This window comes from Cryptomeria japonica, chromosome 1 (assembly GCF_030272615.1).
Source record: "Cryptomeria japonica chromosome 1, Sugi_1.0, whole genome shotgun sequence".
In the NCBI taxonomy this organism is placed as follows: Eukaryota; Viridiplantae; Streptophyta; class Pinopsida; order Cupressales; family Cupressaceae; genus Cryptomeria; species Cryptomeria japonica.
In genome coordinates, this window is record NC_081405.1 from 59,921,266 (window position 1) to 59,934,888 (window position 13,623).

At 35.2% G+C, this 13,623-nt stretch overlaps 1 protein-coding gene across 3 annotated transcripts in view; it reads left to right on the forward strand.

Annotated features, from left to right (window-relative positions):
- The window catches only part of LOC131063221 (uncharacterized), a 51,673-nt gene that overhangs the window by 24,331 nt on the left and 13,719 nt on the right, over window positions 1-13,623 (forward strand). For all 3 annotated transcript variants that reach the window (XM_057997014.2, XM_059222055.1, XM_057997015.2), the window contains 5 exons: window positions 5,334-5,442; window positions 5,718-5,778; window positions 5,913-5,965; window positions 11,116-11,208; window positions 12,807-12,870. In XM_057997014.2, coding sequence (XP_057852997.1) covers window positions 5,334-5,442; window positions 5,718-5,778; window positions 5,913-5,965; window positions 11,116-11,208; window positions 12,807-12,870 — 380 coding nt within the window. The remainder of the gene's footprint in view (window positions 1-5,333; window positions 5,443-5,717; window positions 5,779-5,912; window positions 5,966-11,115; window positions 11,209-12,806; window positions 12,871-13,623) is intronic.

Consider the following 13,623-nt stretch of genomic DNA (forward strand, 5'->3'; position numbering starts at 1 on the left):
GTCAGAATGCTGAAAAGGATGTTAAATTGCAAGGAAATGATCCAAAGTGTGTTGCCCTGGCTTGTTAATTTATTTTTCTAAGTGTTGAATTTCAATTTTGCCTTAAAATGCGAGAAAATGATGAAAATGTTGCAAATTGGTGTGAGTTTTGTGCTAGTGTCAAAAGTCCCTATAGGAGTCGTTTTTCCACTCCTAGGGGGTAGAATATGTCAAAAATGCACAAAACCTTGATGGACTCCTATTTTCCACCCCTCAAATCTAGTTAAAATGTTAAAAGTCCCAATGAAAATAGAATTTTCACTACACGAATGTTAAAATTTGATAAGTTTGGGCATGTACAGTGTGAAAATCATCATAGTCCCGATGGAAGATGTGTTTCCCCCATGAAATTAAGGTGTAAAAGTGGATTGTCCCAATGGGAGGTGTTTTTCCACTGAACAATAAAGATGAAAATGGACTTTGTCCCTATGAAACATGATTTTTTGCTCCATTTTTTAGCAAAGAAGTGATTTTAATGATGAAAATGGTCTCAGTTCCAATGAGGTGCGTTTTTCCCCTCATGGATTGAGTTTGCAAGTGTTTTTTTGGGGAAATCCTGATGCACTTGGAATCTCCACTGAGGTTGTCCTGATGGAGGTCGTTTTTCCACCAGGCCTACAAGAGCGAAAATGTACAAGGAAAGTGAGTCCCGATGACCCACGTTTTTCCACCAGGAGGTAAATGACTAAGTTGAGTGCAAACTGAGCATCCAGATGAGGTTCGATTTTCCACCAAAGGGAAAATGATTGAAACAAAGTGAAATGTGGACGAATTTATGTGTCCCAATGGATGTTGATTCTCCACTGGGGACAAAATGAAGGAAAATGATTAAATTTACATGTCTAGATGGGTTTTGAATCTTCCCTAGAGGATATTATGATGGAATTTGAGAAGTTTTAATGGGAATTTTGAGTCCCGATGAAGGCGAATTTCCACTAGGGGGTATTTTGCATGAAATTGATCAAATTTGTTTGTCTAGATGACTATCGATTCTCCCTAGAGTGGATTTGTGAGGTAAAATGAGTTAAGTGATCAAATTTTGGTGTCCAGATGAGGGTCAATTTTCCCCTCAAAATTATAATTATCAAAGGGGATGAATTGAAATGAAAAATGTGTCCCTATGACACACGATTTTCCTCAGCTGATTGGAAATTGAATTTAAGTGAAATTTTTGAGGTAAATGTGTCCCAATTGACATTGATTTTCCCCACCATGTGCATTTAATGATCAAACAAGGTAAAAATGAGGCCAAGTGTAAGAGCAAATTTTCCACTTGGCTAGTAAGAGCAAATTTTTGTCCCACATTGGCTGTGTGGTGACTTTACAAGGCAAAAACATGAATAAAACACAGAGTCCAGCGATTTGTTTATTATTATTAGGTGACTGATTTGATAGTTGGAGAGTTGGAAGAGCAGGTTTGAAGTTTGCCATTGCTGGGAGAGTGTGATTTTGTGCCAAAGGCATCAAGTGCGCAATTATTGGAGTAGTCTGCTACAGCATAGAGGGCGCCATTGCTGGTCAAAGACACCATTATCAGATCTGAGACGTTTTTACCAGCCATTTTTTCAGCACATACATTGCTTCCAGCCATTGATTCAGGCAAAACGTGGTGACTTTCAGTTGAGTAAGGGCAGATCACTTCAACCATGAGGATGGCGCCATGAATGTGATCATTTCCAGCCATTGAAATACAAGTTGCAGAGGTGTATTCAGACATCAAACTCAGAAAATCAGACCTGAGAACAACATTACTAGCCACTATTTCAAGGGGAAATCACACCATTTCCAGCGAAGGGAACACAAATTACATTAGCAACATGAATTGCACAAGTAGAAGGATGACATGAATTCAGCTCATTTCTGACACATTTTCAGACATATTTTCAGACTTTTTATACTCGGGAATCAGACTTGGACAGCGAGCTGGGTTGCAACATTATTCAATTTTCTGAGTTGAGAGGGCATTTTCAGGCTTAAGGATCAAAATCAGACTTATCCTAAGTTTGAAAATCAGGTTTTTTGGGGACAAATTTTCCAGACTTTGATCAAATCTCTTGTATTTTCCAGAATTTGTGCTACCTAATGTTGAATTAACAATATTTCAAAGTAACAAATGATGAAGGATCAGCTCCAAGATGACTCTACAACCATATTGCAAGGACAACATCACAAATGCAAATGAGGATGATCAACATTTTAGGGATTGAAAGAGGATTTCAGGACGAGGATTTCCAAAGGCAAAGATGTGGACTAGATCAAACATGAAGAAGACTTCACCTTGATGGTGAACAAGTGATGGAAAGTAAGTTCAAGACATGAGCGCTAGGGATTCCACATTATGAAGTGGGAACTACATCAAGGAATCTCAATGTCCCAGAACGTTAAGGAGGAAGTAGTTCAAGGGATTCCCTAATATAAGGATGAAAGTATCACAAAGAATTCCAAGGCAAATTGATCAAATCTACGAGACGGGCCGAGGTGGCATCCCAGTCACCATTTGTCCAATCAAAGGGTATCGAGTCAATGTTCATTCAAGGAGGGAATAGGTGACATGTGGCACTACATCAAATATTATTTATCTTACCTACCCTCATCTCTCATTAGTAATTAGGGTTTTATCTTTTAATCTTGGCCATTCATCTTGAATCAATCTGAGCCGTTCATTGTAAATGAGACCTCTATATAAGGCTCAGTTCTCTCATTTGTAAAGGTTAATAGAAGAATGTTAGAAGAGTAGGAGAATAGTTGCTAAGGAATTAGGAATTAGAAGCTAGAGTAGGATAGGAGAAAAATAAATTGTTTCTAAGACTTGTAAATGAATATACTATTTTCATTGAAGATATGGTGAAATGTGTTGTTTCCACAAGTTGCATGGTTTCTACTTCTCATTTGCTTTTATGTTGATTAGATGAATGAAAGATTTTGTGGATGATTAATGGTGAAATTTGCATATCCATACTACTAGCAGTTTGCTGATTGTAAACTTGCCTTGTGTGGTCGACTGAAATCCTTATTCAAGCTTAACTTCAATTGCTATTCACACATTGATATGCATTCCTTGATGGTGTCTATGTTGTTGTTGGTAATTTGAACATCATATATTTACCTTAGCAGATTGCACTATCTTTGTGGAGTTGTTCATTGATGTCAAAGCAAACTCTAGTTGAGTTTCACCAAGTCATTCACTACTTACATTCCTAGGATTAGACTAGCTTCCTAAACCCTTCCCCTTTTGTCCTTTTTTTTTCAATTCAAGTTAGTTTAGAAGAGAAAGCATCACAAGATTGCAATATCAGATGATCAAGTTCCAGCAATGTCCAAGTATCCAAACATTCAATGCAAGTCCCCTTGTGATTCCAGCATTATCACATCAAACCATTGAGCTTATCCACGAGTATCCACGAGTCAAGACCTGACAGTAGAAACCTTGGAGTCTTCCAATTGATCACATAGGTTAGCATTTGGGGAGATTTTGTTCAAGAGAGGATAAGATACCTTGGTATTTTATTTTGTGTTTGAGGTGCATAAAAAACACATCAACAAGACCTTTGCCTTTCTATTTTATGATCTCTTACCTCTTGAATGGGGGAACCATCTCCTTGCAATTAATTACTTGGATGTTTTGCATGTCATGGATTGGCTTCTTCATGTTCTGTATATCTGTTTCTTACATTTCACATCTCAAGGGGGTTAGTAATAGAACTTTAGGCTTTGGTTACATTTGATACCAAAAATGCTTGTCTTTGCTTTATGCAGTAAAACAAATTTGAATATTTGAATCTGGAAGGTTATAAAATCTGGTAAACTGGGAAAATAAATATATTTAATTAATTGACATATAATCTGCTCTGTTTAATGCTGTTAGTGTCTCCTAAATTGAAATTCTTTTTTGTCTTTGTTTTTGTTTTTAAGAGAGTAAAAATATGTATAGTTAAAAAAGTGTTTACATAGTTACAACTCTAACTGGGTTGGAAACCAGATATCAAAACAATTTTAAAACTGATAAAAGTTGAATTGTGTATCAAGAACAGCTAAGTTAGGGAATAATATAAACTAGATTTATTTTATCTCTGGTTTGAAAAGGATAAACAAATCCAAAATCTCAAACCAGACTGGAGAGATATTGAGACATTGACTGACAACTAAATTGTGATAATTATTAACAGATCATTTTAGTGAAACTGACATTTGTACAAAATCAAACAGATTACAAGATAACTGCAATATAAGGAAAACATAACTATAACTAATGACTACTCAGTTCTTATTCAGGTCCTTCCCAAGCTTGATCAGACTCAGAATATTTTGGGATGGTAGAGCGTGCTTTGATTCTGGTCAAAAAAATAAACATATTCCATTTTAATTTCATCACGATTTTTTGATTCTGCATTCTTTACTGCTTTTCTTGTTTTATTGCATCTAATCTTTCCCAATCTAGTGAAGTTAATAGCTAATTATATAAAAGTAGCTGAAGTTTGCATCTTTCTTATGTTATTAGTGCTGCTTGCCTCTTAGTGGATCTCACTACAAGTATGGCTATATTTTTCTCAGCTTATTTAAGCTCTGCATCAGGGGTCTGTGTGGCTTGTTTCTACCGTGGTTTGCTGAATTGTGGTGGTTCTTTGCTCTTCTTCCATATTAATTGGGTCAATCTTAATTTTGCTTTCATTTAACATTCTTCAATATTAGTTTGCCATTATTGACCTAATAATATTTTTTCAAGAAAATTGAGGTTGGTTTTTTGATGGTTATCAAGTAATCACTGCTAGTTGTGTAAACCCATTCTATAATAAAGGGAAAGAGTGCTCCACCTCCCTACCTACAAAGCACAAATTGATAGATTTGATTTGAATTTTGATTTGTATATGGCTTGAAGCTTTTAAATATATTTTCCCCGCTGACTGTTGTTTGTTTTTCATGCTAGTAATTGCATAGCAAATTATTTACCATTTGCAACATCATATTTGACCTTCCATAGAGAGGAGCATAGCAACAAACTTCTTTAAATTATACACATCAAATTATTCAAGCAAATATTTAGGGTAAAGGCATGCAAAGGAGTTGACCTTATGCTTTTCTATGGTAGTATTAGGTATTCAGAATTCGGAGATAATTATCCGACTAATTGATTGGCAATTTACATATATTTAATCCAAACCGTAAAGTTGGAATTGCTAAGTGATTAAATTTTTCTTTATTTATTGGTTGAAAAATCTCCTGTTTTTCCTTTGCTTGAATTCAGAAGTTACTATCTACAGATAGACTAATATTCTGAAATATGTATCTCCATGCAGGGATGAGGAGCTCCCCCTTATTGTTGCTATCGATTTGCAGCCTATGGCTGCAATAGAAGGTGTGATTCAAGTCCAAGGAGACATTACAAGTGCCCGCACAGCTGATGTGGTAAACTAACAGTTTAAGTTCTATAAATACATTGCTGATAGCTTGAATTTAACACATGAGAGACCATTGGAAGACCAATTTCTTAAAATACTTCTTATGTTTCATCATTTCATGTTTTCTTCTGCAACAATGTTCCTTATGTATTATTGTTTTCTTAAGACTTATCTCTTCTTTATTGGCATATTTTGCAGATGTATTATACTTGAAATAAAGTTGCATACAACATTAAGAATTTGCACTAATACATTATAGTGGAAACTAACTGAACTTTACAGGTCATCAAACACTTCGATGGATGCAAAGCAGATTTAGTTGTATGTGATGGAGCTCCTGATGGTAAAGTGATAAGACTGTAATTTGTTCATAGCTGTTATAGTAGAGCTAGTGCTATAATTTTTATCCATCTGTCCATGGGAAATTGACCTACATTTGATTTCTCATTTAATGGATGATTCTTTTTATATGTACAGTTACTGGACTTCATGACATGGATGAGTTTGTACAAGCACAGCTGATTCTATCTGTAAGAATTTTTCTTTGGAAATGACATTTATAGCACATACATTTGGTGTCTCTTACTGAATAGAGTCTGGAATCTAGAATGTCTGTAGCAGATTTCGACAATATAAAATTTCTATATACGAATTTTCTGTGGTTGAGAGATTATAATGCTGAGATTTAAATAGGTGCAGTCCTCATCATTCTAGTTATTATGATAAATTGATAATGACTTCAAAAAGTCATGTTTTAGTTAGGAATCATATTTGTGTATAATATAGAGAATAATGGGTGATATGCAAAGAATGTCAGGCGGGATGCAGGAGGTATCAAGTAGAAGGATTTTGAATTCATGTATAAATAGATGGATGTCTAGTCTTTGATTGTAGTGGAAAACACTGCACTCATTCGTCCCTAGTGATTGTGTCCAATAATTCAATGTCTCTGTCTGTGATCCTTCATAGATTGAGGTCAATGAATATCTAGATTCTTTTTCACAGCTAGTCTAGGATAAGTTAATTGTGTTTATATTCTATGTTTACCTTTATCTGTGTCATTATGTATCACCTGGGAAGATGAGGTAACCAGGTTATCAGAGATCTTGTTGAAAGCTGAAAGCCTACAATTGAGAACAATTTATTGTTGTGAGCCTTTTGAAAATGATTGTGCTTCCAAGGGACAGTGAACTTGTAATATTTTCCAAATAGGGATAATGGAAAAACAACAATATCTCCAAATTTTTGTGATAGAAAATTCTGGAATTTTATTTGCAAATAGATAAACCTTCAACAAATTCAGATCTACTCAGAATATTTTTCTGATTTTTTTTTTAATTAATAGAAATTTCTGAATATGAAAAAGTTACACAAAACACACTAAAACTGCCCAGAAATTTCAGAAACAGCTTCATTATTTTTCTTATTTTTTTTCTGAAATGAATGTAACCAGTAGTATACAGTTTAATGCCCAAATACCTCAGAAAATGCCTTCAAAACCCTATCGGCCCTTGCCAAAACCCTCAGTTAATCAGCGCTTGGTTTCACAGTGATTTCCCACTTGTACTTACTGACATTAGCCTCAAAGATGCTCAGGAACATGCAGGAATACTGCCGTTGGTTGTCCAAATCTGATTCTGATTCCTCTGAATTACTCCTCCAAAACTTGATAAGAATAGGCAGCTCTGAAAATGATGTGCTAGGGCATCACAGACCAAAGCCCCTCCACTGAAACATAATCTAGTGACTAGGGGGAGCCTGTATGTCTCTTCGAAAACATGGTTACTCAAGGGTTTGAAGCCTCAAGCCAAGAAATTGCAGCAGCAATAGAGAAAAATATAATCATATAATGAGCTCTAGGAGAAACCTAACATGTTATATAATGACTCCCAAAAGAATGATCTTAATATCAGCCATAGATTCATTGAAAGCCCAATTCAATGCTCAAAATAAAACCCTTGAAAATGAGCCAATAGGCTCCTTATTTTCCAATGCCCCCTTTGCCCCCTTTTCGCACATGTTTAATAGAAATCACTTAAAGTATATGTCTCTTAAGTCATTATACTCAAAAGGGGAAATAATAAATCTTTAGGCTAAGAGTCACTTAAGTTGCATAAAATGATGTGCCCACAAGATCACCTAGTTGCATAAGAGGACATGCCCGCAACTTAAGAATAGAATAGAGAGCAAGCCACAGACTCTTATTTAATGATGCACTAAGTCCTCTCCCTCTTGGGTAATCCAAGGGAGGGACAGCCAATGCATAGTTAAGCCTCATGGCTTGAGTTGGGGACATTACAAAACTTGTCTACATGAAAAGGTGTCTTCAGCCAAGGGCTATACATCTATTTGCAACATTCTCAGTGTTGTGAATTTCAATTAGTGGCTATTGTTAGGACAACGTAATTGCTATAGCAGTTCTATGTTGCTCTATTGAAGGATAATATCCATCCATATTTTGACAGTCAAGGAAAAATATTATCATGAGTTGGCATTAAGTATTTAGATATTCTACAAGGAAACCCGGGGACACATCCCTGAAATTTTTAGACATGTCCTTGTTTCTAGGATGTTTTGGGGATTGGGGGATGCCTAGGGACGTCCCTTGGCTATCCCCAAAAATATGAAAATGACAGGAAACGTCTTCAAAATGTGGGGACGTGGCAGGAGATTGGAGGGGACGGCTGGCCGGCTGGCCATCGCCAGGACGGTTAGGGGATGTCACAGACGTCCCCGGCCGTCTCCTTCAAAATGTCACATTTTTAAAACGATAAACACTTGGAAATTAAAAAAACATTCTAATATTCTTTCTTTGTGGGCCTCCACCCTCAATTTGCTCTACATGAGGATTTTAATCGTTTAGATGTATTGTTCATGGTTAGTTATGATGTGTATATGAGGGTTCGATATTTATCTCAATAAGTAGTGCTCAGATATGTTGTTATATCAATTGTATTTTCTCATATTAAAATCTCTAAGTTTATATCAGCCCCACAAATGATTCAGATCAGCTATCATTGTTGATTATTCTGAGCATTTGAAGGTTCCTAAATTCATATCAGTATCGTTGATTGTTGGATCCACTGTTCATGGTTGGATACTTGGATTGATATAGTTTCCTAAGTTTGTTGCTGCTACTTTTACTATTTATCAACATTTATTTCATTAGGGTTTCTTCATCATCTCAACTTGTGCACATTAAGAAAAGTGCATATTTCCTAAGGTTGTTCAATTGGGGACATTACAGACTTGGAGAGTTCTATAACGCTACCAATCATCAAATGTGTTTGTGACCATTATCACTAAGAAGCATAAGGCACAAACTGCAATATCAGTTTGTGTGATGTGGAGAAACAACAGGGCACAAATGCCATCAGAAACTGGATGAGTAACAAAACTTTTAGAAAGAATTATAAGTTTTATCAAATGCTGTAGTAGATTGGACAAGACCTAAAGTTCATAAGTGCATAAAGTTTCTCAAGTCATAAGCTTTATTAGAGACCCACACAAAAATTAGTATTACTGGATTGCAAGGGCTTTATCCGATTTCGATTCAGTGTTGAGAGATGCAGATTAGGGGCAGCAGTGTACATTCTTTTATTTTTTTATTTTCATATTTCAATTGAAAGTGAATCTTGTAGCCTTTGGGCATTTTGTTGTAAATTGTATACTATTTATAAATATCAGGTGCGGATACATGTTGACAATGAATTATGCGAGCAATTTGAATTAAGTTTGATGTTGTCACATTTGTTAATTTGTTTGACTTTGACTCTCATGTCAACTCTCAATTTAACATAAGTGTTATATATTAAGGTTCTCTATTGTATTTATTTATGCTTTATCCATGTTATCATATGAATATATGAAATTTTCCTATATATTTAAAATTTTCCTTAGTTTTTATATTGCTGTCCCCAAAAATGGCTCGAAAAATTGGGGACTTGGAAACACATCCCCCCGTCCTTCTGTCCCGGGAACTTGGGGTAAGATAGATATACTATCTTCTTTCTAGACCATCTAGGTCGCTATTATTAGAAAAATAGAAGCATATTAAGGTTCGATTTGTTGCAGATACTTTAATGGAAATATCATTATATGTAAAAGATATGTGATCAATAACATAAGTACTTCAGTTTTGAAACTAATCTTTACTTTCTGTGGGAGATCACCCCAACTCACAGTATGGGGCATTGAGACAAGACTAATGGCACGGGTAAGAGAGGTTGCCAAGCTTCCTCAAGGGTTGGGGGGTTCGTACCATCTCCCAATTGGATGTGTTATCCCTGTGTGATCTGGGCAAGAGCTTGTCATGCCAAGAGAGGTTCAATTTGGCAAAAGCCACCAAGGCCATCAAGCTCCTTTGATGTTGGGGCGGCTTGGTCAATATGGACAATGGGACATATGGCACCACCTTAATTAGCACAGAGCGGATAGTTCCCCCTGGTGGGTGTTTTGGTCAGGTGATGGTTTTGGGTCATAACAGTCCTCTTGCCGTGTTTTGTCTCTGCAGTTCAGTTGGGTAATGACAGCAATAGATCAATTGTCCTATGTCAGAAGCATAAATGTTGTACACCTGATATGTAGTAGCGGCCTAGATGGTCAATAAATCATGAATGTAGTCTGTCATTTTTGCTTGGTTGTACTGGTTCGGTGGTCTAGTCACTGCCATCCATGCAATCACTACAAATTGTATTTTGGTCAGTTCTGGATTTACTGCCATGTCTATCACTTTTGTAAAATTTCTGAATATAATATAGTGGAAGAGAGCTGTTACCCCCCATTTGGATTACTGACAAAAGAAAGATGCATGAAATAGATAGGTATTCCAATGGTGAAGTGTTTTTCTGAAAGGATTTTGAATTGAAAGGAGAAATGCTTTTGTTGCTCTGGTAGTATTTTAATATCTTCTAAGGCCTATGGCGAGTTTCAACATTTGTTCTCATTGTAATGGTTGCATGCAGTCTGTAGCAAGAAGTGGGGATTGCAGATGGATTCTGTTTTGCATGCTTCTAAATAAAATGTGGGAATTTCTTTTTTTCCTTCTTTGTATGCACATTTTTTTAATTTTTCTTACACATAATTTGTTGTTATTTGTAACCGTTTTTTCCATTCAGCTTTATATTTGAATCAATATTTTCATTGAGCCAATGTTTAATTCTGTAAATACTTATTTTTAATATAAATTGGAGCAATGGCAAGAGTTATATGGTGGCAGGCATGGAAATTAGCCCTTGTCTCTTGTTTAATATTCGAGGGTTGCAATTTCTTTTGTTCTAAGTACCGTATTTTCTGCTGTAAAGATTTAAATTTTTGTCTTTGTGCTTTTAAATTTTTGCTTCATAATGAACCTGTCTGTGTGATCAAGAGTTGTTTATTGACCTTAATCTAATCTTCATGTAGCTTAGAAAATCCATATCATAGATGTCGTAGACAATTCATCAGATGAAATTCAATCCAATGTATCAAGGCTTTAGGGTCTTGATCTCCTACAACAGTCAAGTGCCTAAATGCCCTCTACTTCTATGTCAGTCAAGTGCCTAAATCGCTTGGTCAACAAAATCCTCAATTTTTATTTATGTTTTTGAGTACTTTGTATGAATATGAAATGTATTGTGGTTCCAATAATTTTTCATTTGCTTGTGATGATTCAACACTTGTAAGCTTTGTCATATTGCAGGCTCTGACAATTGTAAGTCATGTGCTGAGGGTTGGTGGAAAGTTTATTGCAAAAATATTTCGTGGTAAAGATACTAGCCTTTTGTATTGCCAGGTATGTCATTTAAAATTTTAATGCATTTATGGTTCATATAATTTATTGAAACAAATTAATGGATTGGTAGACCTGTATTTGAACAAAAGATAAAAAATATGGAAATGGAAATTATTTAGACATAATCTTTTGCTAATAATTATATTTAAGAGAAATCTTTTAGCTTTAGACATATGCTATACTTCATCCCTTATAAATAATCACACCATCATCTACCTATCATAAAATCTTTCTTAACAATTGGATTAGGGTAAGATGATTTGTTTCCTGAAAATCAAAATATGGGATCTATTACCCATATGACTATCTTTTTAGTTTTTCATTATAAATTTTAACAGCTGCATGAGCTATACCAGAAAGTTGATGACCATTTGCACCAGTCACAACTCAGCAGAACAGAGATTTTTGTGCAGATATGTTAAGACAGGTGAATTGTTAGATGCTACTGGTTAGTTTATGGAAGTGAAGAATTATACAGGAATTGGTAAGCAAATTTCATTGAGAATAGTTTGAAAGTTATCCTATTTCAATGGATTTCAATCTTGAGGGAATCTGCAATAAAGCATTGAAGCCCGTCTGAATTTGGCTTCTTGATAGATCCCGCTTCTATTCTCTCTTTAATATTCATTTGAGTGCCTAGTGTACCTTGTGGGGCATGTTGTTAGTAGTTTTGATTGCCATTCACTAGAAGTAACTGAGACAGCTATTCATTTATTACAATTTGTTGCCCACTCATCATACGTAGTAAGATCATAGAGAAAAGAGATATTTTTGGTTCAAGGGCATGCCTAATTTTGTGATGATCCATCAAGAGTTGGTAAATCTCATGGTTTTTGAGCTGCAAATAAATACGGAAGGTATGGACATTGGGTCATAATGTAATGCCAAACAAAGACAACTATCATCTAGGAGCAATCAATATCGACACAATTGTTTTGTTCTAGCTGTATGGAACAAAATGGTTGTTGAGAAATGTGTATAGCGGCAAGGACTCCAGTGAAGGCCCAGACAGTGATACTTGATGATCTGCAGTTTTCCTCATTATTTTTTTCTTTGGGGTATTTGTTTACCCTTCTTGGCTATATGTACTAGTTTCTTGACCACTTATGTGGGTGGTCCCTTCTTGTTTCATACTTTTCTTTTGAGGGCCTTTCTAGGTTCTCTTTCTAGAACTTTTAATCGTGAACTGCTGTACTCTTGAGTCCCATTGACCTACTTTTGGTCATCTGTGGACATGAATTTTTGAATCCTATAAAAGCAAAAGCAATCAATTCCTTCATACTAATTTCAACTGAATATTCATGTTGCACAATTTTTTATCCTAAGTAGACTTCACTTTAAAGCATTTCACCTCCATCTTCTATAATTTATAGTTTCACTTTCTATCCTAGGGAGCATGACTATGTGTATCTATTGATAATTACTCTGCTTTTTTCACTTATTAAATAACAGATAGTTGAGAATGATTTATTTATTATCAATTATATTTCTATTTGATCTGGTCTACAAATGAAGCATTCCATGATCTGCTTGTATATTCAATTTCACTAAATATATTCAAATACTGAGGCCATTATTGTTGACCTTTGATGCTACAGCTTAAACTGTTTTTTTCTACTGTGACTTTCGCAAAACCAAAGAGCAGCCGCAATTCCAGTATAGGTAAGTATATCATATTTGAATGCCCAGCCAAGTAAAATTTAGATTATAGAGTGTAAATTGTAAATTTCCCAGAACATGAGAGATATCTACTTTAAAGATTTTTTGTTCTTATTATATTTGCATTTTTGGAATTGAATTGTGAATTTTTTAGAGCAAAATGTACTAGTAATGTCTTTAGCTACTTCAGGAAATTCACATTTTGAAAAAATGAGAAAATCAAGTTAATTTGTTGTGTTATACTTATGTTTCTGTAATGTATGTGCCTAGGTGTACTACACAAATCATTAATCATGCAATCAGTTATGTAAGGTATGATGGGTACAGCTAGCATATTTACCTAGGATACCCTGTACACAAGTCAAATATATACTCCAAAAAATCTGGACATTTCTCTTGTACTTGATTTATCCTTGCCTTTGGTGTCTTTTGTATATTGTGTTTTCAAATTTTATGCTCTATTCTGTCCAAGGTTCCATGGGTGGTGTGGGTGCATGCAACACATGGTGCAAATCTCCAAGACTTGGGTACTTGGGTGCGAGGGTGTAGGGATATGCAAGATGTAGACCCCCAAGAATATGAGTTAGCTTTAATGTCAAAACTAAAAACATGAAAATTGAAAGTAAAACTTGAAACATAAGATTTTTCTGAAATATGGTAAATTGGAAATTAAATACATTCTATTGTATTGATATTATTTATCAGCAATGGGCTCCATGAAATTAACACTGATGCTCTGCAAACATCATTTGAATT